A 26,349-nucleotide genomic window follows, 5' to 3' on the forward strand; every position below is an offset into this window, starting at 1 on the left:
TGGCTCTCTTTGCATTTATAATTTTTGCATAAAGTATTTAACGACGATTAAAAAAAACACTGTTGTGCAAAATGACACTTTCACAGATCAAGTCCGACGACGGAAGTTCTTCCTGCGTCCATTAGTGCATAAGTAATGTCCAGTTTTATTTGCGGCGGCATCCGGTTCGCTGGAGGAAAAATGACAGAGAAAAAAAAACAAGTTAAAATGTATATAGATTTTTTCAATTAGTCACAATTAATCAATACATGTTATCACTATCACAACTGTTTAAAAGTTTATCTTTAGCGAGACAAAAGTGGAAATTGTGATGTTGATTTTATCCTCTAGGGGAACAGTCATTATGTTGTAATACGAACGTCGGTTCACATTGACACATTGACCTTGAGATAACACAAGGGTTAATGTGTATGAAACAACAATTTAAGACACACTTTTTAAGGGTAAAAAAGTGTTTTTTATCTGTTGCTTTCTTAAGATTAATTGTTGACCTTAATCACTTCTGCTTGCTAGAAAACAGTTGATGTCTAAACTCATGTAGGCCAGTAAATGTGACTGACCATACAGGGGGAACGATACGATATATTGTGATACTCTAACGAGGATATATGTGTAGTATTGTCGAGTACTTGACTCTAGTGTTGTAGAATTTACAGATGTGACTCTTGACGAGTCGTAACTGCTTTCATTTGTTTTCAAAACAAAATATGTCCAAATATTAGCTTTTAAAACTGCAAGAGTCGACTGTATCCTCTTGTCCTCAGTCATTTCCAGAATCTTGCAGGATTTAATTGTTCCTTTAGCTGCGGGAGACTGCTGCCATCTAGCGGTCGGAAATTTAATTGTAACATGAAAATGAACAAACGCTGTGATTGTAAATAAAGAAAAAATAATAATTTTATTATTCACACCTAATAAAACAATACTGTGCTGTTAAATATCTATTCAGTATCGTAAAAAGAAATAACGCAATATATCGGTGTGTCAATGTTTTCTCACAGCCTGAAGTCTGAATTTTGACACATGCAAAACTAAAAGGTTTTTTTCGGCCTATTTTCTTTTAATTTTTTAATTTTATCTTAAGATATATGTTTTTTCATCTAGCGGTTTAATTGTAACATGAAAATTACCAAATGCTGTGAATATTAAGTAAATTAAATAAAAATACATATGTATGTTAATTGTAAAATAAGTGTGATGGATAAAGTCAGATGGAAAAGAAAACAATTCTGTGATGTTGAATATCTATATTTTCTCTCCACTAGATTTCGACACACAAAAAACTAAAATGGTTATTCAGCCATCAAACTTTCCTTCTTTTTAATTTTGTTAAGTCTTTTGTGTAAAGAAAGTCTAGCTAAAAACATTTCTTTAGGTCCATCCTAGCTAAATTCTAACTGTGTTTTATTCATAACATTATGATGAAAAATCCTGATAAATAAAAACAAAACTTGATTGAAGACGATATGACGAGTTCTCACCTGCTTCACCTCTTCATCAGAGGTCTGAATGCAGTGACCTTGTCATCCTGTAAAGTCCCACAAGCTTCGCTCAGCTCTGATACTTGACTCTCTGTCTTGCCCCCGGAGAATCCTACCGACACAAATGAGATCACATTTACTCATACGTAATACATGTACCTGTAGTTATAATAGTATCGGTTCTGACGTACCTTCAGAATACTGGCAGGGGTCTGGAAGTCCAACATAGGGCGGGCAGTGCAGCTGGAGGTTCTTGTGGGTGTAGCTGGAGCCGTAGACTTTGGAGTGCAAAGGCAAGCTTTCAGTGAATGGGTTCGGGGAGTGGTCCACGGTGCTGGGATCATGAAGGCTTCGCCCGCCGGCACACTGTCCACCCGCGAGCCTCTGAAGCTGACAGTCCCCGGTCGTGTTCCCGGTCCTCAGCTCAGATCCGTGCTGAGGACTCAGGATGACGCTCGAAGCCGCCGTCCGGGCCAGCGACCAAATCCTCGGCTTATCCGACCCTTCGAAGTGCGACAGGGTCAAAGGTCCGGAGGACAGCGGGGACTTGGACGCGATGGGGTCCAGGAAGTCCGACGGGATGGAGGGCAGCGAGCCCTTGATGGCGCAGGGGAAGGCGTGGAAGCCGTTGGTCAAGTTCAGGTGCAGCTCGGCGTTGCAGTCTCTTTTCTGGGAGGCGGCCATGGCTCTCTGGAGGTCCTGCTCGTCTGACGCCACTTTCTCGCAGTCGCTTTCCAGTTTGTCGCAGTCGTCCTCGTCCATGTCCTCCAGGTCGCTCAGATGCAAGTCCTTCTCGTCTTTGCAGTCGCTTGAGTCTAGAAGTAAGAAGATAGATTTTGAAAAACAGAATTACGGTTTACAGTTTAATCGTAGCTCTTGCTTTTGTATCGTAACGTTATTTGTAATCGAATTTAAAAACTGCTGACCGATACAGAAAGTTCAAGAAGGGTGACGGAAATCAATGGTTAATAAACACTTAGCTCTGGCTAGATTTATATAGGTGATAGAACGTTCTACCACTGCGATTTCTAGATGTTCCTGAGCCTTAGTTGTGTTGCGGCAACTGGGCTAATCGCGAAATGTGTAGATTAAGATGCTAGCTAGCTACTCGTCCTTATAATTTGGGACAGAAAATTCAAGATTTGTCTCAATTGTCTTTGCCTCCTCAGCACTAGCTTATGTAGCGCATCCACCGCTATCAAAATAAGAGTTGCTGGCCTCTTCCCGTTTTGAAAAAACTGCTATTTCGTGACATTTTTCGAAGATATATTCGGGCGGTCCATACCTTTGGTGACACAGTCTTGGTCGCTTTTAACGTCGTCTTTTCTGTCGTCGCCGGCCTTGTTCTTGGGCGACCAGGTCATCTTGTTCTCCTTCTTTAGCCTCCTCCGAGCATTCGCGAACCACGTGGACACCTGGGTCAGCGTCATCTTGGTGATGATGGCCAGCATGATCTTCTCGCCTTTGGTCGGGTACGGGTTCTTCCGGTGCTCGTACAGCCACGTCTTCAGGGTGCTGGTGGTTTCTCGCGTCGCGTTCTTTCTCCTGGCCGTCCCGTTGAAGTCCACGGTTCCATATCTGAGAGGTCGATGCCGTTAGACCAGTTATAAGTCGGCCAAATTGAATGGTAGAGCTTACCTGTCGTATTGGTACTGGCCCAGCGAGGGGTCGTACGGGTAGTAGGCCGCCGTCTGAGTGATGCCAGAGTGCAAAGAGCCTGAGCTGTCCTTGATGTCGTATTGTGGATTCTGAAAAAAAGACATTGATTTTTGAATAACGCAGAAACTGGAAACTTAAAAAAATAATAATAATAATCTTTTTAATAATAAAAGAAAAAGAAAATAGGCTGAAAAAATACTTTGCTGAAACAGTTGATAGTTTTGAAATGCTAAAAAACATAAAATACAGATACTTTTCATTGAGAAATAGATATGCATCTTACATACATTTTATCTTGAGTTGTCCAGTAAATACTCAAACTTAAGTAAAACTGGTTGAGGATGATAAAAGCACCCATAATTCTCTATATATGCTGCAAATTGATATGACCATACATATTTTATCTTCACTATATTTCAAACTAATATTAAGCTTTCTTTAAAAAAATTGAATATAAGGAAAACGCATGAAAATACCTCCATAACAAACACATAAATATGTACATACATATATATATAAATGCACATATTAATTGTATTATTTCTCTAAACAGTATATATATAAGTATATGCAGTATGTTTCCACTTTTTTTGACTCCAATAAAAGTAGATTTTGCTGTCAATACATGAAATATGGTCGTCTTCCAGTTTATGTAAACTACCTTAATATCTTTTTTGAATTATTTTTTATTTTATGATACCTCTTACTCTCTGGAGGTCAGATGTCCAGACACAATTTAGGCAAAAACTCTTAAAACCAGAAATGTGTTTATAATCAGCAGTTAATGCATAAAAAAACCCTGTTAAATGTCGAATTAAATGTTAATATTTTTCATTTCAAAATATGAAACAACGTTTTGCAAGCACTTTAAATAAATATTAAATTGATGATATGTCATTACACAAACATTCATATATTTACTCAATGTCTTATTTAAGTTTTCTGTAATAGCCTGATTTTACTTTTAGTTGATTTTAAGAATCTTTAGTTTGACTTTTGTTCTCTTTAATTTAACTCTGTGACATTCCTCACTTAATATGTATTAAGTTTTGGAGGCTGTTGAACACTCGTCTCGACACTTCTTTTTCGTTTTTCCACCTTTTGTGGTGCGTTTAGGGACTTGATATACAAGAAAAATATTTATTTTAATTCCATTCTTTTGTAATTTAAATATGCATATTCATTTGGATGTTTTCAAAGTTTTTAGATTCTTAAATAATACATTTTCTTTCAAAATATTGTGAACACTTCTTAACTTGTGAGCACATTTTTATTTCTACTTAATAAAGACTTGTATATAAGTTAAAATTCAGGCTGTTTTTCTTCATCTGCTATTCCTTTATTTTCGTTCACAATCTTGGTGATGAGTTCAAGGACCACATATGTTCGTTTAAACTCCCAAATTGATGACTAAAGCTCGGTTGATCGATGAGTTCTCAGCCTCCCTCACTGTTCGCGCGTCTGAGGGGGAGAAGTGAACCCACCAGACTGGAGTAGATCGCTGACGGGTCGGTGCTGTACGGGAAGTAGTTGGCGTAGTTTTGGCTGGCGGCCGCCGCCGCGGCGTACGGGGACGTGTACATCCCCAGAGCGGCGTTCAGCTCCGTCCGGCTGCTCGCCAGGAGCCGGTTCTCGTAGGGCGGGCAGCAGAAGGAGGCGGCGGCGGCGGCGGCGGCGGCGCTGGAGGATCCGCCGGTTCCGTCAGACCTGGAAATCGAATCGCAGCAAGTCGTACTGGGGTTTGCCGACACGAAAAACTGCATGAAGAGAACCGTGGATAGAAAAGAACTCTTTAAAAAAATATCCATCTGAGCATTGCTTCTTTTGAATGTGTGTGAAAACAACACGGTAGGTTGTCTTGGGACAATTCTGGACTCGCATCTGCACATCAAGTTTTATTTCATTTTTTCCTCAACCATTTTCTATATTATTGTCTGGATGTGACTTTGAAATATGTTTTTTATCGCACGTTTAGTTAAGTCAATTGTATTATTTTGTTTACAACTTCACACCTTCAAATTGTAAATGTTCGTCCACCTCAAACTTTTTTTTATATATAAAGTTTTGAAAAAAACAACAAGTAAAGCTTTCTTTCTGTTTCTTAAGACATGCCTTTTGGATTTTACGATTCTGTGATTTTTTAAATATTCGTGCGTAAAAAGTAGTTTCTGCAGAGAATTTGAGCGTAAAAACAACTTTTCTTCCTCTGTAAACACCACAACATGTATCTAAACTTATTTCTAAAAAAACACAAAGTTGCTTTATAACAAATGCAGACTTGTGTTTGTATCTTTTGACTTTAAATCTGCATTTTTACGTGTTACATTTCCCCCGAAAAGTTTTCAAAGTTTGCGTAATTACGCAGCATGGAATATGTGTTTTGTGTATTGTCATCAGGAAGAAAAAACAACAACAAGCAAACACGTGAGTTCATTCATAATTCAACGTTATTTGAAACGACTGTATCGATATCTGCCTCAATAAACAAAAGCAATGATTGTCGACAGCGTCTGTGTGCGCACTTCTGGAATTAAATAAAGATGCACGACGAGTAGTTTGTGGGTGAAACTTCTGAAATGTATATGTAAATAATAATAATAATAAAAAAGACGTCTTACCTGTGATGTTGCATTGTAAGGATATCCAAATTGCGAGAAAGACATCGCTGCTTCTTTTGTTACCATCGGCAATATTCCTCAGTCTTGATCGATTGCAACCGATTCACATCCAGCGTCTTCCACACATTTCCACACACGGCCTTTCGCTCAATAATAGATGACTTCAGTCATAGGAGGGAGACTTTTTTTTTAAGGCTGGCATCAACTGCAGATTGTTTTTATAATCCCCCTCGAGAAGAAAGAAATTAAGCGTCATTAAGTGCCAAATAAATGAAAAAAAAAAATGTTGTGTTGGCTGAAGGAGGCTTAAAGGATAAGTCTTGCAAGATATGGACTCTGCTTGTGCTATTATTTGTGGCTGTATAGTTCTTTAGCATTCATCCATGCAAGGGTATCAGCGTGACGTCACTGTAATCCCGGAACGACACGGTACCAAGGATAGCATCATTTCTTTGCCAATCACGTCCAAACACTTCTTAAGGTGCAACTGTACTGCCTCCAGTCCTGCTTTTGTACTCGCTCCTCCACAGATAAAAGCTTTATTTCTTCTTTATTTTGGTCAATTTTAAATAAACACAAAACAAAAAAGCTTTAACTTAACATTAAAAATCGATCTTAACATCATATTTACTACAAATAAAAAGGTCATTTTGAGTGTTATTGATGCTGATGATAATGGTTTTAAAAGAGGAAATCCCAGCGGGGGAGCTCGGAGTATTCTTTCTTTTTTTTCTTTTCTTTTTTTTGGCAGGCCAATAGAAGAGTGATTGATGCGCGCCTGGAGACCTACGTGACCATTACGCCTCGTGCGTAATTGTATCAATTAACAAATGGATACACGCCCTTGTTTAACCAACGAGTACCAGAGTGAAAATATGCCTTAGAGGTGAAATCCGTGGAAGCTTCGCAGTCTAATTAAATAACAGTGGATGGAGACGAAGGAGGGGAGAGACGAGAATTGCATTTTAATTGAATGATGCGCACTTGAAAGAAAGATGGAGAATGAAACGAAGAATCTGTTTCTTGTGTGTTTATTTAATCGCTCTTGATAAAAAAAATAGGTATCTACTGACCACTCGTGTGACGTGGCAGCTGGACTCTCTAGAATTAAATACAATGAATTAACTAGAGTAAAAGAAACATTTTTCTTGTTCGGAGTTGCTTCATAGTTGGTTTGGAAAGACGGTGCGTAATTGTTTTGGTTTCTCCTCCCTTGAGATGCAGCTGCAATTGCACTCGTCCTCTCAGGGCGGCGCTAAAGAGCCGCTCTCAAGAGATAAAGATCTCTACTGATGTTAGGACTGAAAAAAGTAAAGTTCTGAGATGCCCCTCTTTTTAAAAGATCATAATTACGGAAATAATAAAATATAAGATTCACGCAAAACATATACAAATTTAAAACACATAAGCAATAAACAATATAAAGGCAAATTTGAATAAAACATTAACACTTGTGTTACTCCTCCGCAGTGGTCAGTACCTATTGAAATTGAAGTATTTACCACACTCTAAAGTTTGTAATTTGGAGAAAATATTAAGACTTTTATGCCTAATCTCTGACAACATTGATAAATTAATATATACATAAAACTCATAATAATAAATCAGTATCTTAAATCCGACAATAATATGGTGCATTTGAAAGAGAGAGATTATTATTGAATTTAACTGAGACTTTTAAATGTTAAAACATGTTCACATATCTAATAAAACAACGATAACAATTTAAAAAAAGCTAAAACCTATACTTGTTTATATAATGAATCATAACTAATTAAAACCAAGATAAACTTAAAGTTGAAATACAGTATAGAAATCACATGATCACAAGATATTTTGTAGAAAAGGTTCAAAATGAAACAAAAAAGGAGTAAAATAATGCACATTGTCATCATCAATTTTGAATGATTTTGTTTCATCTAAAAGTTAAACCAAGATAATTTATATTGATCGGCTCATAAAAGGTAGTCGATGAATAAGCATTTAATAATAAAATGACAATAAAGCTAACTTATGATTATAACTATATAAATATACTATTTGAACATAATAAAAAAACTAGACATAAAGTAGTTGCCTTTACAATACTTGTAAACAAATATATATACACAGGTGTAGGTGGGTCAAAATCTTCACAAAGTTTGATGAAAGTTAAAATATTGTAAATTAAAAAAAGGAAATTAAATCTAATGAGGATCAGACAAATGATTAATTGTATAATAAATGAAGATGATTTGAACAATCTGATGTTATGAAAGAAAGTGTTTTTACTTTCTCTGTCTTATAAGGAATATGCAGATGGGGAAGGTTGCACCATCCTAGAAGTGAGCGCCGCTGCTCTGTGCTTCCACAAGGGCAAACATGATGGCCCGTGTGGACAGTCTTATGAATAATGCAGCTGCGGCGGTAAGAGGAGATCTTGCAAGAGCCAACCAAAAAAAAAAAATGTTGTGAGAGAGCAACTGAAATCTCCTCAAAGAGGTCCGAGTACTTTAAAGTGGGAATTTGTGAGATATTACTTTTCTTTGACTAGAAACATACAAACTGTGAAAGTATTGTGTTATGCAATTATTTGCAAGGACGTAAACTATGTCATTGAACAGGAGGTATCGTAAAAATAATGCCATTAAATACCATCGACAATAACCAGATTGACAATCTTTTAACGGTCAACATCAATTCACATTTCATTTTGTTGATTTTTTTTGTGGTTTTTACTGCGAATGTGGGTCATTTTTTTCAAATATTTGTCTATAAACTTGGCAAAATATAATCACCCTGATCTAAGATTATCCAAAGAATCAAAATAGGAAAAGTAATTGTGTCATGAATGAATGAAGCTCTTTGTTAAACTTTGAAAAACGACTTTGTATTTAAAGTGGAAACTGGTTGTAATGCGAGTAAACAGAGAATGTATAGAACATGGAGTTGAAGAAGAGAGTGAAGGCAGGGTGGAGCGCCCGGAGAAGACTCTTAGAGATGTTAGAGAGACATAGTTTTGGACAGGCTAAGAATAAACCTCGTAACCGAATGATCAAAATATTAAACAGTAAATGGTGCAGCCTGAATAAAATAATAAAAAATTGCACATTTCACGTTTTTTTCTACATATTTAATATATTCCAAAAGCACAAAACCCCGTTTTTACCCAGTTCACTCTGAGAAAACACGCTGAGGTACACGTGGACAGAAGACGAGACCTAGACTTTCGTCAGCACCGCATTAGAAAAAAAAACATTAGACTGTAAAAGACGAGGTTTTAAGCATCCAGCGTTCTGCAGTTGAAGTCTCTGAGGGTTGAGATTTCACCAGAGTTTCTAGACTGCTGCTCAAAACAACCTTCAACGGAATCACGTTCCAAGTACTTTGTCAAAATCTTTCTCTTATTTTCGAAAAAAAAAAATATCCGTGGAGTTGTGCAAAGAGTGTTGGAGACGAGACGCCGGCGAGAAAGAAGGAGAGGATGACGACCAATGAGAGTCGTGGACGTGGGGATTGTGGGAAAGGAAGCTTAGTTAAGGTGGATAACTTGTTGTAGCGACCCATGATTGGGGAAAGCCGAAAAAAACAGGAGAAAATCCTCGTGCCATGACCTTGTATTTATGGAACGCATTGAGGCATGAACAATTATAGTTGAAAAAACTAGAGACAGCTTATATTTACCCATTAAAATCGTTAAGAAATTCAATGTCAAGGTTTAAGAATCAACCATTTCAATCTCAAAGTTCTATTTCCAGACACAAGGCCGTATACGAAAAGTCAATGACGACGACTGATCACATTTCATAATGATTAAAATCCCTGTGTTCACACTCACTTTACATCTTGCTTAAACTAATAATTGTTTTCCTCCTACAGAGCGATGCGCTCATCCTATTTTAAGACTCCGCAGAGAGGGGAAGAAAAAAAAAAAGGAAATACTACTGGAAAGGTTAAGTCAACACTCGCTCTCAGCCTCATTCTCCCACTTAATACATTTCTTATGCTGACTTAATGAGCCACACAAAGCCTTTTTGGTTTTTCATCAAATGCTGCGGTGGGAGAGCGGGCGAGAGGGGGAGTGAATGAAATGGTAATAAGGGCAGACAGACGAGGGGAATTCGGGGCCCGGCAGAAGGGATGAAGTGGCACCTACCTGGAGGTGTGTGATCTCATTAAAGCCAAATTGGTATATGCCAATAAATCCACGGCACTTTCAATCTGGATTTATTACGCCAAGAGGAATAGGACTGTTAAATTTGCTAAAATGGAAAGAAAAGTAATAAATATTGAGATTGGGGGGAAATATTGGACTGGTGTTGATTGAAACCAAAAACAAACATCCTCAGGGCTGAGTAATAATTAGAGCAAACAAGAATCATTCATTCTCAAGTCCCATGGTGGCCATACTCAGGGCAGGATTATAAGGTTATAATGGATGTGTCCAGCTGGGATTTCGACTTTAGACTTGTGTGTTGCTGTAGCTCATCTCCCTGCTTGTCTTTCTGATACAGAACACTAGAAAATGACGTATAAATTACTCATCTGGTCATTCTGTCATTTGCCATTAACTCCTTTGCGTAGGGCAAAAAGCCTTTGTGGGCCAAGCTCTGATCAATGGGTAAATAACTGTTTTTCTTGACCCTTTAGACAAGTATTCTGTTTGTCTTTTTGCATTTCTTGATAGGTCAAAACAAGGCAGCTTCTTTTATCTGACCTTATTTACCTACTCACTCCTTACAACCCCAACTTCTTTACACATTACCTCCGTCTAGAACGTTTTTCATCCAACATCTTGGATCCCTCTTGTGCCCTAACTATCTGGTTTCCCTATTTCTGGGCTACAGGGGCTTTTAAACTTAAGGCGGCCCATTCAACTAACACATTTTTAATTTCCCGAAGTGATTTTCCAAAGTAAAAAGGTTTCGGGAAAATAACCAAGTCAAGACAGAGCCACAAACACCATCTAGTGCAGCGGTGAGAATCCATCGCTCACTTTCGTTTAGTCGTGTTCATTGTCAACTTATAACTTATACAGCATTGGCAAGCACCTGGCACGTGTCCTGCCTTCAAACTCCTCACAGCACATACCATACACGAACATGTACTTTGCCTGTGTGAACTCTAGTCAGCCCTGAAGGCTACACAAACCAGCTGACATCATGAATCGAGCCTCACAAGTTCATGCTTTCACTCGGAGAGGTTTGAGTTTGTGAGTCCAGCGCTGAAGTGGTTTCTTTCAAGTGTTCTGAAGACACAATAAACCGATAAAATCGAGTTCCTTCTCCTGGCCTTAATTTCAACTGTTTAACTTCCTCACTAGTTTCTCTTAAAATGCTTTATTCTGGCTCTCTGGTCCACTGCTGCTACCGAAGACATTCTGGATATGCATATACCAGGGTTACCTTGCTTGGGTTGACGGTGAACCCTTACAAAAGTGAACAATGAAGTTATTTACAGTAACAATGATTAGACAGAAACATATCTGTCATGATATCTGTGCCGTCAACTAGGAGTATAACGTGAGGAGACACATATTCATCTGTTTGCCTAAACTTTAACGGGAATTGGTGCTAGAGGGGTCAACCAGCCCATAGGCTTGATATCCTTTTGAAAATCTGTCTCTCGGGGCATTTTAGAAAAATATCCCTGATCTAAAAAATCAGAGTGATTAGTGCAATCGCCTCACAGCAGGGAGGTTGCTGGTTCTTACTCAATTTACCTGATTTGTGACTTTCCTGTATGGAGTCTGTTTTCCCTATGTTGAGTGGATCTACTCCGGGCACTCTGGTTTCCCCCCACAGTCCAAAAACTTTATCCATAGGTATGAGTGTGTCAATTGTTGTGCGTCTTTGTGTACCGTGCGACAGACTGTCGTCCTGTCCGGGGTGTCCCCTGCCTCTCGCCCGAAGAAATTGGGATAAGCTCCAGCCCCCCCAAAAAAAATCCCATAAGGCAGGGGTGGGCAATTAAATTTCCTCTGGAGCCACATCATATACTGTGACTGTTGTAAGGGGCTGTCAATCCAAAGGAGAGGAGTGAAAATATGGCAGAAAAACTTTGAAAATCAAAGCAAGTACGAACAGTAAAGAAAGAAATATCAGCATAAAATAAACCTGGCTGTGTCAAAACACTTTTTATAAACCTTTCATGTAAAAGAAACTGATGGGAATATAACTTATCCCTCTATGATGTCAATAATTTCGATGGGCAAGAGATTTTCATAAAATTAAAAACAAAAAAATTAGAAATGGAAAAAAAAAAAATACAGTATATATATTTAGTTAATACAATAATAAACACAATATTACATTTTAAGCTGTCAGAAGAATGTCTATGTTTTACTCTGACCTCTTGAGGGCCGCATGAATACAGTCAAAGGTGTACCATAAGGGAATAGGCAACAGAAAATTGATGGATAGACGGATGGATAAAACACAATTTATGATCGTGACCATTTCCTGAAAATCCTTAACTCTAACTACTACCCCATACTCTACATAGTAAAGACACAACCCTCTAGAAAGCCTGTACACAAGTCACTATAAATAGACCCACAACCAGATGATGAGATTTGACTTCATTTGGTCTTTGGAAGCATCTCAGAATTCCTCTTGTAGAAGGATGTCGTGGAATTCCTGTTGAAATGAACCAGCAAAAGATAAGCGGCGGATGACGAGTCCGTGAAAGAGGCAGTCATTAAAAGCCTCATCTAACAAAGAAACCGAAGAACTGGGAGCAAATGACATCACGGCGACATGTCTGTCTGAATCAGCCTGATGAGAGGGAGTGAAAAAAGGGAATGGTAATTGTTTGTGATGGCAGAACAAGTTTGGTTGCTGGGGAAGTTGTGCCACTGTTGCGGTATGCTTTGATTAGTATCCCCAGATACAATGACAATGTGTCTTTCCAGAGAACATAATTACATCTGTATCCATTTTTGGTTTGGTTTTCCTCCGTTTAAACATGAGTCTGTTCATGTATGGACCGGCGTAATTGGCATTTCATTTGTACCCCTGTCATTTTGATTGCTTGTCGTCTGATGTTTAACTCGAACAAAACCCTAAGCAGTTTCTGTCTGGAGGCCCCCCTTTGGCTCTTGGGAGAGGGTGCGACGGAGGGCGGCGAGAGAAAAAGGCATGTGTGTTGTTTTCTGTGTGCTCCCTGGCAGCGTCCTCTTCAGGCTTGACTGTAAAGCTATCATCTGTGGTGGTGTCGGGGATTTGTAGCTTGTCACCAGAGCCAGCAAGTTGGCAGTGGCTTCGGGAAGTGACTGCTTCTAGGAGAGCCAGATGAGTTCATGCTTCCGTGTGAGTGTAGACTTGCATAAGAGTGATGGGAACAAGTGGGGAGGAATTTGTGTCTATTTTCTCCCTGTGGTGTCTGGAGATCGAGTGGTTGTGAGTTGATCATATGATGTGAAGACCCATGCTGTCTTTTATCTCTGGGCCTTAGGCTCTTTGTCGGTGTGTGTTCTGGTAGGTGAGCGCCGTGCGCGGATAGATCGTGTGTACTAATACTCGCATAAATAAGATCAAATATGTGTTTATACTCACCTGCCGTCTTTTGGTTACGCGTTCGCTGCCTCTCAGCTACTGCCGTCCATGTTTGCATTGGTGTGTGTGGTCTTTGCTGAGATGGATCCCGACTTCAAACTACATATCGCCTTAAGGCAGAGGGTTGGCAGCTAAAAATAAACAAACAAACATAAGCAATGTCTGGTTAATCTCATGTTTCTTTTGCTGCAAATGGGTAGTGAATAAAAAAAAAACTCTTATTGGTAAAAAGAACATCTTGTGATCTCTTTTTCTTTCAACTCTATACATTTATTCCAATAAAGTAACGTCATAAAACACTGGCAGGAACTATACCTGCAGATCTTCAGCCCAGAAGATGCTCAAAATATTAGCCTTATTTAGCTGTTCAGTCCTTTTTATAGCCTTAATGATTTTAAATGTATGTTTCAGAAATAACTTTGAAAGATTTTTTAAAACACATTTTTTCTTTCCAACGCTCCAATATATGTAAAAAGCATCTACTACCTTCCTTTATTTCAAGGTTAAGACTTGAAGCACGGGAAATTAAGTGGTATTTTACTACCCTTGTCTTCTCAGCAGTCAGTCTTGGTAAGTTTTTCAAACCTTGGATACTTCAGCATTTATAGAGTTTTGTCTTTAGACCCTGACTCCGTCCAACCTCTGGTTCTAGGTGGGGGATCTATTTGCCAGCATTAATCTTAACTTAGGAAAAAGCCAGGTTGGCAGCGCCCTCTATAGGCCATCTGCCATTGCCAACAAAAAACGCAAGGGAAGTACAAAGCTAAAAACTGGGACTGGTCGTACGAGTTGTTTCAGGTTGTTACACTTGCATAATTCCTCTCTAACATCTTGCCTAGCAACACAAACAACATGAAATAAATGACAAAAGAATATACTGACATTAAAGTCACATGACCATTGATTGTTTTTAGCGACATCATTGCGTTCTGTCTTTCAAGAATTCATGTTTATGTTTTAAAGTAAATGATAAAACCACAAACCGCAAACAAAATAAATGAATCTTTGATTTGTCAGTTAATCATCCATGATTTAAGGTAAAAACTTATCCTGCAGATTTAAGTAAGACTTACATTTTGTATTACAAATAGCATAACATACACATTTACTCAACTTAAAATTAAGACTAGACCTTAATAGCCATTGTTTTTTTTTTAAATATAGTTTTAATAGTTGAGAGATCATGAGTCTTTAAAAGTGGTAATATTGGTGGTAACCTGAGTTTATAGATTTTTTAAACTAAATTAATTAAGATTTGCAACACAAATTGTTTCACTGTATGGTCATTTACTAAAAAATATTTTGTATTTTCTTGTTGTGTAAATCCAACTTTTAGCAATAACCTAATTTAACCGAAGTCTGAAGAGAATAAACCATTTCAAAAAGTATTACTTTGAAGTCAAGCTATGAGTAAAACCAGATCAAAGTGCTTGTTGAGAATAGAATGACACTTCTATGCAGAGAAGCAGAATTGGGAGGAACTGTCCATGTGGAAATAAGCCTGAAGTATATACGTCCACCCTGAAGAGTTGAGAAGTGATCTAAATATTGAAACACACTCCATTTCAGGAGGCAGCGCTGTGCGCTTGAGCGTGTCTGCTGAGTGTTGCGCCACATGGAGACAGAAAAAGGCCCGGCTCCATCTGGTCCTGGTTCAGTGGGGTTTACTGAGAAGTGGTGCCAATACAAATAGCCGCGCTTGATGTTTGTTTGCATAAATTGTTTTGAAAGGCTTCACCAAGAGTTTTTTTGGGGTGGATTACGTCGGGGAAGTTGAGGGAGCCAACCATGGCGAAATAATCCCTACTGAGTTGACAGTTAGATTTGCTCTTCTTTAGTGAGTGGAAATAAGATTGTTTGGGATTTTTCTTTATGGTTGTTGGCAGTCGGTTCTGAACTGACTGTGAACTTTTCAACGCGTGTTTGCGTGTGTGTGTGTGCGATGGCAAATGCTGAGCTGTTCTCTTTCTACTCTCATAGAAGCATCCATTTCAATAACATCAATTCAACATTTAGCACATGCTTGAAGTTCAGTTGAAAGTTGAGTTCCTCAAATATCAACTTTGGTTTCTCCCCCTGAAAGAGGTCACGATGACTGCAAACCAAAGTGAAAAACAAATGGTACTCGTAGTCTATTGATACCTATTGTTTTGATTTCACACTCCTGTAATAAAAGAATATGTGGTGGACGTCTTTTGTTAGTTTTGGGTTTTCATGAATGCTGCAAGAAGATTTATACGATTGGTTTTATGTCCAGGTAGTTGTGCTGGATCTGTGCTAAATAATATCAGACATATTTCTATGTAAACTGAATGGATGCATCAAGTTTTAACACAATTATTTGAGGGGACAGAAACAGCACTTGGAACAAAATGTAAATACTGTAATACTTTTAAGGATTTTAATTTCTGTTGGTGGTGAATTCTAAACCCTCTCTTCTATTCTTTAGATTGTTTTCTCTTCTTCTATATGCATCTCCATCAGGTGATAACTCAAGGGGTGTTTGTAGATTTTCCAGGAGTTCTCTATTTATGGCTCTGTTTTTGACTAATGGTGTCAGATCAAGTAAAAATGCAAGAAAAATACTTTGTTGCTAAAGATAAATCCCAGCTATCAGTAAAGTGGCAGTCCACAACATGTTTTATTTTCTGTAGGATGCATAGAATTGTTTGTTTTAATTACAAACAATGATTCACTGTCAACATTCAAATACAGAAACCATCTCAGCAATATATCAGTTTATTGGACAAGTAATTCCGTACGTTTCTTTGTGTAAAATGACTAAAATGCATTAGCTAAATTTAAAAAAACTGCTTCATTACTCACGTCAAAGCCATGGTGCTGAGAGTCTATCTCAGAATACACTTTTTAAATTTAATCCGTGACGAGCAAACTTCTTGGACTGAAAGAGTTTGGAAAGGTGGAGTAGTTTAAGTCGATTCACATGATGGTTCCATCAAGAAACAAAAAAAAAACATATTGCACAAATGTATCAGTCGGATCCACCCTCCACGATGAATAACGATCTTAAGATGTTGTCATGCATAAAGATGTTAAAGGTTGCAAAACACATCTTGCCATAATGACATCTACTGGACAGCAGGAGTTCTCCGGACTCGAACCTAAAGCAGTCGCGGCGCTCTTGAAAATAGAACTAACCCAAATCCATCAGAGAACTTGTACATAAAGCCGTGGTGCTGATTCCGCTAAAATAGGTATGACTTCTTTTTTTGCTGTATCAAATTGCTGCATTGATCTTGATAGGATCTTTTAGGGAGGAAACTAATTATAAAAGTAAAGTGCATCCAGTGAATTTACAAAAGTAAAAAAACATTTTCAAATGTTAAATTAAGTAATTTACCGATGAATGCACCAACACATCCCTCTGTGATCACATCTAGCTTCACAAAATTTGATACATTTTATCTGGCCATCTTCGAAACACCCTGCGCCGACTCAATGGGCAGACCGAGAATTCTGACCAGCTCTAGTAGAAGAACTCACATTTCTCCGATCCTTAAATCTCTTCACTGGCTGCCAGTTTCTTTCAGGATCAACTTTAAAATTCTGATTCTTACTTTCAGATCTACAGTATTCATGGTCAGACCTTCCATCAGTGATGTGATCCAGACTTACACCCCAGCTCGGGCTCTGAGGTCTGTGGATCAGAATCTACTGATTGTTCCTGAACACGCTTCCGGACCAGAGGAGAGAAATCCTTCCAGACTGTTGCTCCTAAGCTTTGGAACCTCTTCCTCTCCCTCTGTGTTTGATGATCTACTGACATCTCAAGACACTTTTATTCGTGCAGGCTTTTCCTTGATTCTCTGAGACTCCTGTGTTTGTCTCGGTGTTATCTGGAACTTTTAAGAATATTTTTTATTGGGTATTGTTTTGATTGTTTAAGCGCTTTGTGACGCTAGTCTAAAAAAGCGCTTTACAAATGTAACTAACTTACTCACTTACTTACTTACTCAACTTATAACAAAGGAATTGGCCCATTGGCAACTTTTTGAACTCATGGGGCGGGGTCATCTAATCCGCTTGACCTTCAGAAAGATTAATTCTTTGACCGTGCAGTGTCAATAAAACCGTAAAAGTACTTGCATTATCACAATTAAACGTCAAAGTCGAAGGTCAACGGACAAAAAATGTATACTCTACACAAATAATGTGAGTGATTTGATTATGTTTGCAGCCTCGTCACACTTTTGGTTGAGTCGCCACAACGGGAAGCATCTGTTGGAACATAAAGATTCATCTCATAGTTTTTCACTCATTAGATTTAAAAGGATCCATTTCACTACCTTTGTCTGGAGGTATTTAACTTTCTTGAAAACATCTCTGACTTTTTAACTTTACTTAGGGGCCTGCAATTATGGACCCTTGTCTTGAGGAGGACATGCTACATGTGGGTTGACATCAAACGCTTCAACTTCCCACAGAAAGGATGAAACTGGATACCTTTGATTAGCTACTTGGATAGTTAATGGAAACAGTCGTCAGTCGTGCAGAGACTCGGTCCTCATGGCCGGTCCGTCACGAGATTGCAGGAAAGAGAAGTGGTCTAAAGTTTCAAATTTGCCCGTGTTCAGGCTAATTTTTGATTTGCGGATTGTCGGGGTTACTTTGAAGGAAGTAGGTTGGGTTGACGTCCGAACATGTTCTCCTGCTTAAGGGTAACTCGATTTACATGCGGAAATTCACCACATCATGACGTCCGAGATCACATTACCTTATTCTTTTAAAGTACTTTCACCAGAGTCCATGTTCCATGCCTGTGGGTGAACAACTACATGTTGACTGTCCAAAGGGACCAAAAAATGGTTTTGTACTGAAATACCCGTAAAATAGCATTAAATGAATAATAGATTTTACTTTATTTAAGCAACAGAGAAATAAGGACTCCACACTTATAGATGCTTTAGATATCGGCTTAGAAGTTACTTCTAAGGATGGTAGCAATTAACAATCGATTGATTACTTTGTCGTAGTTTATTATGGTGTTTTCAATTTTGTCAGGAGACTAAATACATCCCAATGCACTTCCTTCTGCGGAGATCACTACCGAAAGGAAGGCTAAAGAATCTGCAAAAATATCTTTGACCCTACAGAATACTTAAAGCGATTTTTGTAAAAATCCAGTTTCAATTATTTAGAAAATGTACTACTAAAATGGGTTCAATCAGTACTTATTCAGTCATAGAAAGTTTTCATATGTGCGCCCAACCCACTGCGTCCAGGAACCCCTGATTACCAATCGTACCCTGGACTTTAAATGCACCTAAGTAAGATTCTCATAGCGTTTGGTTCTTTTTCGCTATATGTCTGGTATGTTAGCGTTTAATCTGTTATTTGATCGTAAACATTATCAATGTCCGCTCCTTTTTTTTTCAACTTTTTTCTCTCTGAGTTCCATGTGATGAACTGATGACTTAGTCTTTTATATTACTGGCATATTTAATAACTATTTTTTATAAATTTGATTGAAACAGTATGTAAAATCATTGTTATTGAAACGATCTGTAAAAACGTACGAACAATGTAATCGTTTTGCTTTAAAAGGGCCACTAATCTGACTCGCATGTTTCAAATGTTGAAGTCTCCCTCTCCAAGATGCAGTAAGTCCCTCATTATGACCATGTTTTGAACTTATCACTTTATAAAGTTCTCCCCCCTGTCTGAAATCTGGGCAAACGAGAGGTTACAAGAGCGGAGTCCATAATGACGCAATAACGGCTTCACTCCTCCTCCAGCCAGCTGTAATCACGCCCCGCTTTGTTATACAAGTAGTCCCTTGTAGGTGGAGATTTTCATTATCATTGACAACGCGCTGTGACAAACCTTCATGTTTGACCAATCACATCTAAATGAGTGTGGTTACGGTGGACAAGATTTGATCTCCAGTAAGTGTTTTCAGTAGGCGGGGCTTAATATAATTTTCTAATGTAAATATTTCAATGAAAAGAGAGTTTTGTACAAACACATACTGATGATACAATAGAGTCCAACATCTATTTAAGACACACTTAAATCAACATGTTTGTTGAACTTCAAATCAAATCCCAACTGTGACCCTCTTGAACTGTAAGCGAGGGTTGATAACACATTTGGATGAGAGATGAGTGGTCCAGGTCATCCGGGACAGCACTGAGGCTAAAGTCATGTAGCCCCTGAGGTGTGGGTGGGGGGGCGGTGGGTGTTTCCCCCGGGCCTATCACTTCACACACATTGTCATTTCCTATGGTCTCTCTCTCTTTCTTCCTTCTCCACTGTCCTTCCACCTCACTCGCTCAGAAGCCCCTCGACAAGCTGTCGGCACAACACTTTCCTCCAGGATGTGGAGCTGCGTGTTCCAACTGTAGCTGATAGGGAAGGAGCCTGATAACCCTCTAAGCCGAGTGTTACGCTGCCAGCTGACATGAAGCAGATGTCCTCCTGACCTCCTCCTCTTCGGGAACACTCAAACATAAATACTGGGGGGCTCAGATGTCAGCGGAGCGCCTCTGCTACTGAGAAGGTGTGACCTGATACTTTAGATTTTATGAGCTGTAGAAATTGTTAGGATAACATTTGGGCTTTTGTCAACTGCCGCGTTATTTAAGACCGGCCATTTAAAAAACGGCCACTTTGTACAGACGTGCTAAGAAAGAAGGTTGACGTGAAGTTCCCTCTACTAAGTGGTTGGGTTAGCTTTTGTCAAAGTTACTTTAAATATATTAAAATGATGTCAACATAGTCTAGAAATGGAAAATAATTTAAGTGGGGAAGGTCCAGAATAAGTATCTCACGTGGAGAAGTTTAGGAAAGTGGATGATATAGATCACAAGGTCTCAAACTTGGTCGACCTAGGGGGCCAGCAGAGGTAAAATTCTGTGAAAATTTTGCCGCAGGTTGTAGTTTTTTATAACTTACGTTGGTTCAAAATCTCTGTTGTTTTTTTTAGGGTTTCTTTCTGTCTTTGATCAAAATTGATTCATATCATTTTTACACTGGAAAAATAAAGAAGTATAGTTTGATTCCCAATGATTTAGACCAAGATGAGCAAGGTTGAGAAAGCTGACTTGATTGGAATAAAGTCTAATGGGAAATTGCCTAAAAGCCAAGGAACAAGAGAGAGCAAAATCAGCAACTAAATTCAATCTTAAATTGTACTGAATATCCATGAATGAGTTGGTTTAAGTCCATAAGTTTGAGGTCGTTTCAGACAAGAAATGGAAAAGAAACATCACTACATGAGTGACTGTTTGTAGATCTGAGGAAGTATGGATATAAATGTAATGAATATAATTGAATATATAATTAAATGTAATGGAAATTATAATAATTGATAAATGTTCTCAAATTTTACCAAGACCAGCAAAATAAAGTATAATTTCCTATTTTTCTTTTCAAAAGTTACAAAAACCATAATATGGGCTGCAATGAAATAAAAAAAAGAAAGATTTTTGAACAAAATCACCAGGTTATTACGCAAATGATTTTCCTCCCACTTTATTAGTAGTATTACTACTGATATAATTTATTTTGTCCCATTAATAAGCTACATTACTGTATAGTCTGTACTCACTTCATTACGTTTTTTTTTTGTTGCTGGCATTGGTTGATCTGTCTTTTTTCAAACAAATTAAAGGTGTTAATAGATTTTTTATATTGGTAATGGAAATGGCCTTATTGGTAAGTCAATACATTTTTGTTGTGTTACCATATGAAGTCAACTGGATATTTTGACTTCATGAATACACAGCACACAATCCAATCATTAAATAACTAACCCATCATGTCACTCTGTCTAAAAAATGTGTCATCATTGAACAACATGTTTTAAAGTTGCACCTCCACACTTCAAAAGTGACCGTTGAGCAGACCTGTTGAGCCCATCAGTGTTTCCCTGCAACACGACCAGTCAGGATGCAAGACTGCAATACCTCGGGGCAGGTACAGATAGCGGCATGAGGAGGTGCTGAGTAAAGGGTAGCGGAGAAGAAAAAGAAAAAAGGCAAGCAGTGAAAAACAGTGGGGTATACTGCAGTGGACCCTCTTCCTGAGGGATTACCAAGTACTGTTAGAAGGTTAGGGGAGTGAGCAACTCCTAGCTGCGGGGGGTGACTGGGAGATGTCCCTGTTGGCTTCCTTGCTACATGGAGATGTTCAGGGTTTGAGCGGCTTATGACCCAGCAGCCAGCACAGGCCTAGAAACCTCGCAGGTAAGAACACCTACCTGAAAAATGCACCACCCTTTAGAGCTTTATTAAGTCATGAACAATACACATGCCCTTTGGTGGTTAAGAAGCTGTGCTTTTACGCAAATAATACGTTTGATTACTTGTAAGTGTTTAAGAAAACCAAAAGACTCATTGAATCATGAAAGCTGATTTATTGGATTCACTCTCTGCTGTGTTTTCATGTGTTTCGGTTTCAAGTTCACATGATATGTACTTCTCGGTGACTTTGAACAGAGTTTTTGGGCAAAATCTATGGGAATCATGTCTCACTTGTTCCTGAACATGACTTATCTTTAACACTCTGGCGCAGAGGTCGAGGTGAACCACCCTTTGACCTCTGGATTACCCAGAGGCAGTGGTGAGAAGGCGAGCGCCGCTGCGTTCTCAGTAGAGATCGGCCCTAAATCAGGAGCTAACGTGTACGAATAAGCGGGTCACGGCCGGTAGCTTCTCCTCCGTCCTCACTACATGTTTGCATGCTTCCTCCCGATGAGATAGGAAGCCTCTGGTTTCTGTCATGGTCTCCGTCTCGGTGGGAATCTACCAACTGACGCCCCCTTCCTGCAGGACGGACGGAAAACATGACATATCCCTCTGACCTTTTTACTCTGGCGTTCCTCAAGGTTCAACTACGTGCCCTATTTTTTTCTACTTGACAAGAAAAACAGAAGCGACATTTCCGACACAGGACTGTGATAGCACCGAAATCTACTTGCCAAGAGTTGATTCATTTGGGAATTTCTGGAGGGATAAAACATGTGACAGGGCCAAGAATCCAACTTCACTCGAAATGTATCACAGATCAAAAGTCAAAATGGATCTTTCCGTGATTCTTTCAACGGCTGATCTGTTTATTGATATTTATCTGCTGGTGTTTGGCCCAACATTGTGTACGACATCCATAAAGGACTTCTCGTGTCATCCATGGACATATTTCCTTTGCCATCCTTCCCCATCACCATCGTCCCCGCTCTCTCTCTCCGTCCCCGTCGGTCGATAGCGTTAATTGGCTCACTCAGTCACAGGTACATTGATTGCGGTCACTAATAAAAGGGCTATTGATTGGTACTTTGTTTAACACCGGTCCATGCAGTAAGAGCTGCCCTCTAATACTATCCTGACAGCAACCTTTCCCTGTTTGCCAGTCTCTTAATGCCATAAATTATGTCAGTCGATGAAAGAGATTTTTTTTTTCCCTCCCCTGCTCTGAGAAGTGGCTCCGGAGAGTGCGGAGCAATAACCCAGAATAAGAATTATGATTGTTTGCTGTTAAACTTCCTCGCGGATGAGAAGGTTAATATGCATTTGGCACAGATTAATCGGAGGCATTAGAACCATTTCCTGGAGTACAAAAGTAGAAAATTTGGTGGAAAGTGGCACTTAACAATTGTGGCCATTTGTCAAGTGTCATTTTATGAGCGAAGCAGGTAACCTTGGGTGTCTTGTCCGGAGACGATGGTCTGTAATTGAACGAGGAATATTGAGGTCGGATTAGGTTTCATTCTGGTTTTCTTATTTAGGCTTTTTTTGCTGAGTTGGTGGAACTTTTTGGTAGCTGTTGTGGTGAAGTGATTTTTAGCTGTGTATTTTTATAGTCCATGTTTGAATCTATGTTAGTCACTGTGTTGTCTTGACCTTCTAAAGTTTGTGTAAATTTACATATATTTTTTAACTGTGTTTTGTTATGTTGTTTAAGCGTCTTGTGACCCTGTTCTCCGAAATACGTTTTACAAATTAAACCAACTTACTTTCTTACACACAAAATATTGTGAAATTACTTAAATTGTTTTGGTTCACGGTTTGATTCCCTCAAAAGCAGAGTCTCAAACATTTGAATAATGGTAGATTTATAAGTAAAAAGAATATCTTGACAATTACTTTTTTAATCACTGATATATTTTTCTATTGATTTTGTGTAATGGAATAAAATGTAATGTTGTTTTTTTTCACTTATATTAATATAGTTAAACAAGAATAACTTTCATAAATTATTGGTTTATAGAAAAAACATCCAACTATATATCTGAGTTTCTATTTATTTATCGAACCAATAGCCAAAGTTTAGAAGTTTAGTCTCTCCCAGGGAAATGTATTGTATTCCTCTTTCCTGTTCTAGCTTTTCCCCGTGACCTCCTCCCGGTCCAGGGACACCCAATATTTTAGCGACGAATCAAAAATGAGTCGCTAAACATTAGGCTCTAAATACATGTTTAATATATATATGTCCTTAAAACTCTTCACTGGCTTCCAGTTTCTTTCAGGATCAACTTTAAAATTCTGGTTCTTACTTTCAGAGCTATTCATGGTCAGGCTCCTCCTTACATCAATGATCTGATCCAGCCTTACACCCCAGCTCGGGCTCTGAGGTCTGTGGATCAGAATCTACTTATGGTTCCTCGCACACGGCTCAGGACCAGAGGAGAGAAATCTTTTCAGGCTGTTGCTCCTAAGCTTTGGAACGATCTTCCTCTCTCTTTGTGCTTGATGGATCTACTGACTCCTTTAAGAAACATCTTAAGACGTTTCTATTTGTTCAGGCTTTTCCTTGAATTTCTTGAACTCCTGTTGTGTTCTCAGTATTATCTTGATCTTTAAAGTATGTACTTTTTTGAGTATTGTTTTGATTGTTTAAGCGCTTTGTGACCCTGGTCTTGAAAAGCGCTATATAAATAAATATTACTTACTTACTTACTAACTTACTTATCTAAATGTATTTTACAGTGAGAGTGTAGCTCATACTGGCTACCAGGCTGATCGATGTAGAGTCAGTGTGACGGTAAATAAATACATTAAATACAGTGAATAAAGTGTATCATCACATCTGGGCGAGTGTCAACAAAGGACATAAATAACCCGTTGATACGATAACACAGGAGGTAAAAACAGATTTTAATACAAACACAGAGTACCGATCGTGTCATTGAGCACCGTGTGCCGCTGAGAACGTATGGATTGATAAATGTGCATTAAATTTAATAGTCTACCACTTTAGGGAAATTGCTTCCTGGCAAGTGCATTCAGAGTGTCTGCGTTGCTAATTAAGTTTTCGCCGTATTAAGCAAATGAGAATGGGAAAAGAAGTGGAGGCCATCTCTCTGTACCGGTGACTGGAGGAATTATTTCAAATATAAACTTAACTCCAGTTTTATTACAATTAGCGTTTGCTCCTTCATCGAGCGGCGGCGATGCATTAGCGAGTCAAAGGCAGGTCTCCAGAGAAAGACGATGATAACTGGAAATGGGCTGTAAGTACCACCATGAGAGATTTAATTATCCCTATTAAATATTCAATGATCAATAGAATTTGTTTTAGCCGATCAATAGGTGGCCGGTGCTTGAGAAGGACAATGTGCATCAGTTTTTTATTTGCATTTCAAAGCAGGCCGGTGTCACGTGGCCCCCATTGGAAATCCATACCATTTTGTTGAGCTGTATTTCATATTTAGCTGCTTTAGCCGCTCATCACTGACTGCTATTGATCCGCGGCTCTTTATTTACTGCCTGCAAACTGGCTTCGGTTTAAAATGTCAAAATGTTTTTAGCGAATCCGATACATGGTCTCCGGATCTATGACGCTCTCTCTCTCGCTCTTTCTCTCTCTCTCTCTCTCTCTCTCTCGCCCCGCCACCTCCCTCTGTTTCCTCCTCAGTAGAAATTAAACCCTGTCATCTTCCCACTCGCCGTACGCTTCTCTGCTCACTCGGCTGTGAATCTGCACATTATTCAAATAAATAACTCATAGGTGTCGAGGGAATACTCTGAGTCACTTCAAAGATGCCCCCCCCCACACCCCTACCCCACACTTCCACACGTCCCCCCCTCAACACCACCTGACATCCGCCCCCACAACACAACACTTCAACGTTGCTTGTTCCTGCTAGAGGCCTATTTTGTTTACCTGAACTGGCTCTGATGGCTTGTTTTTTCCGTGTTGAAGAGCGACATTTAGCCAAGTTCAAGTGCACGCGTGTTCGTCTCCTCACCTCACTTTTGATTTCCCGCGGAATGTGTCGGCGAAAAAACATCGTTTTACTCTAGTTCCATGATTCCGTTGCAACCAACAGATGAGCTCTGTTCCTCCCAATGACGCCGTTTTTTATGCTCACAAATACTGTATATGTTTCAATAACTAACGCTTTTCAATGTATTTGTAAATGGAAAGCTAAGAAAAAGCTACCAACACCAATTTTTCTGTGTCAATTTTTACACATATTGCTTTAATATAATAGAATGGCAAATTGAAAAATTGGTTGGTTATGGTTAAACACAACCATTTTTTTTCCTATTTTATTTTGTTTCTGTTTGTCTATACATGTTGTTAAAACAAAAAAACATATATGATTATAAATCTAAGTGTATAAGTACAGGGTTGAAGTAACCACTACTAGAATGGAATACCTTCAAAACCAGAAAGCTTTTACTGCCCATGACAGGAATTGTTTGTGGTGGCGTTACAGAATAAATAACCTGAATTAAATAAAAAGTGAATAATAGGATGTATTACAATAAAATACAAATTAACATAAAATGGCTTATTAACCCTTTCCTTAACATTTCTTTGAAATAATTTGCTTTTTTAAACTATATATATGACTTTTATTCTCCTTTAATTATACCATTGTTGATTCTGTTTGTAACCTGCCTTTATTGCAAGGTGGTCACACATTCCATTGTCACCATTAAAATAGTGTTGTACCTGAATATTCATATTGAATGCATTCATATATATTTGAATGTATATTTACATATATTGGCTTGACAAATTTAATGTATTTTCCTCACTCCAGTATTTAATTTAATTCTTATGGTTATTATCATAATTGCCATTATT

At 38.6% G+C, this 26,349-nt stretch overlaps 1 protein-coding gene across 1 annotated transcript; it reads right to left on the minus strand.

The window, feature by feature from the left end:
* Nucleotides 1-1,486: 1,486 nt before the first annotated feature.
* Nucleotides 1,487-6,121, minus strand: irx6a (iroquois homeobox 6a). The gene is made up of 6 exons (XM_087793540.1): nt 5,759-6,121; nt 4,625-4,897; nt 3,120-3,229; nt 2,767-3,059; nt 1,673-2,296; nt 1,487-1,593 (listed from the first exon to the last, which is right to left on the minus strand). Exons 1-6 carry the CDS (start codon nt 5,822-5,824, stop codon nt 1,487-1,489), a joined length of 1,473 nt encoding a protein of 490 aa, XP_087649666.1. The 5' UTR covers nt 5,825-6,121.
* Nucleotides 6,122-26,349: the final 20,228 nt, after the last annotated feature.

This window comes from Callionymus lyra, chromosome 6, assembly GCF_982586985.1.
Source record: "Callionymus lyra chromosome 6, fCalLyr1.hap1.1, whole genome shotgun sequence".
Lineage (NCBI taxonomy): Eukaryota > Metazoa > Chordata > Actinopteri > Syngnathiformes > Callionymidae > Callionymus > Callionymus lyra.